At 34.9% G+C, this 1,553-nt stretch overlaps 1 protein-coding gene across 1 annotated transcript in view; it reads right to left on the reverse strand.

Moving 5' to 3' along the window:
• LOC109299239 (sodium/hydrogen exchanger 10-like) overlaps positions 1-1,553 on the reverse strand; it is a 259,437-nt gene that overhangs the window by 197,261 nt on the left and 60,623 nt on the right. Inside the window, exon 8 of the mRNA XM_019519839.1 lies at positions 741-884. Coding sequence (XP_019375384.1) covers positions 741-884 — 144 coding nt within the window. The remainder of the gene's footprint in view (positions 1-740; positions 885-1,553) is intronic.

The following is a 1,553-nucleotide window of genomic DNA, read 5'->3' on the forward strand; positions in this document are numbered from 1 at the left end:
AGGTCCCTTCCGACCCTAGAAACTATGAAACTATACCTGAAACAAAAAATAAAAATTCTAGAGAGCTTTGGCATACCACCTGCATAAAAGGTCTTATAGAAGAGACCACCCACAATTTTAAGTCCCTGCTAGGTGCCCAGATAACAATCATGATTTGACAATTTGTGAAGAGCATATCATGCATCTTATATGGAAATCTGTAAAGAAAAAGACCTGAAGTAAGCAGCTAAAGCCATGCTGCATGAAATGAGCCTCAACAACCTCAAGCTTTGAGCTGCAGTTTTTCCAGATGTATAGAAATGAATAATACAATCAGATAATCATTTAAACATGGATTTCATCAACAGGTAGAATTTATTATTATGAACCAATTCTGCATTAAATATTTTACAGAACAACTTCTCCATCTCTTCATATAGCTGGAGTACAAGAGTTCAAATAGTTATATGGCTTTTGGTTTGCTCCAGATCAAGGTTTGGCAAAAATAGCCTATAAACAGCGTTCACTGAAAGCTTATAACATTCTAAGTACTGCTGTAATGCTAACAAATTACTGTTGTTATTCTGTTGTATAAAATGAAAAAGAGAAAAATTTATAAGACACCTCAACATGCCACTGCCTATACACCCAATGAAAAGGAATTACAGTTTAAATATTTTTAAAAGTCACATGAGCTATCATCATTTTAATAAGGTAGGAAGGGATAGATGTAAACACAGATGTAAAATAGGAATTCTTACCTTATAAGATTCAATGCAAGGTAGACAGTTAAGATATAAAACAAATCACGAATTGTTATATACTCAAATGTTTTTTCAACTATTACAATTCCAAAGATAATAAATATCAGACAATGAGCCAAAAATGTTAGCATTGCCCAGAACCTGCATGAAAAGAAAAATATACAGGTAAATATAAAACAGCACCATTGGTAAACAATACCTTCATTTCAGAATTAGTATTAATGTATTGGTTATTTTCAGCCTTCTGTAGATGTAAGAACTTTTCAACACTGCTCTCATCATCATGTGTTATTTACTGCTACAGGATACTATCATTGCAGTCAAGAATGTAAGAGTTAAAAAGGGATTGGAAATTTATGTGGGAAATAAGAACATCTCAAATTATAATAGCAAATGCTATAAAAAGCATTGGAATGGATTTAAAACTTCAGACTTTTTAAGTCCCAAAGTGAATCTTGAGTTATTTGGAGACTTCTTTGAATAACAGATTATCCCACATCTTCCTACTATTTATGCCTTCTTTAATGGCATCTAGGGCTGGCCATTGTCAGAAATAAAAGGCATTTATACATGTGCTCCAGGGGGTGTGGAGGGGGGCACTTTAATTAGTGCAGCTCCAACAGATGTGCTAATTAAAAGCTCCTGGAGTGTCACATGTATCAAAGTTCCCGTGCTGAACAATGGCGGTGGGGCACTTTGAACTAAAGCTCTTTGAATAAGCTTTAAATAAAAGCACCCTGCCGCCATTTTGCATTGCAGGGATGCTGATACACATGACACTGGAGTCTGCTGGAGCGTGGTAATTACTAC

The sequence above is a fragment of the Gavialis gangeticus genome, unplaced genomic scaffold (genome assembly GCF_001723915.1).
Source record: "Gavialis gangeticus isolate Ggan-Ray unplaced genomic scaffold, GavGan_comp1, whole genome shotgun sequence".
Taxonomy (NCBI): domain Eukaryota; kingdom Metazoa; phylum Chordata; order Crocodylia; family Gavialidae; genus Gavialis; species Gavialis gangeticus.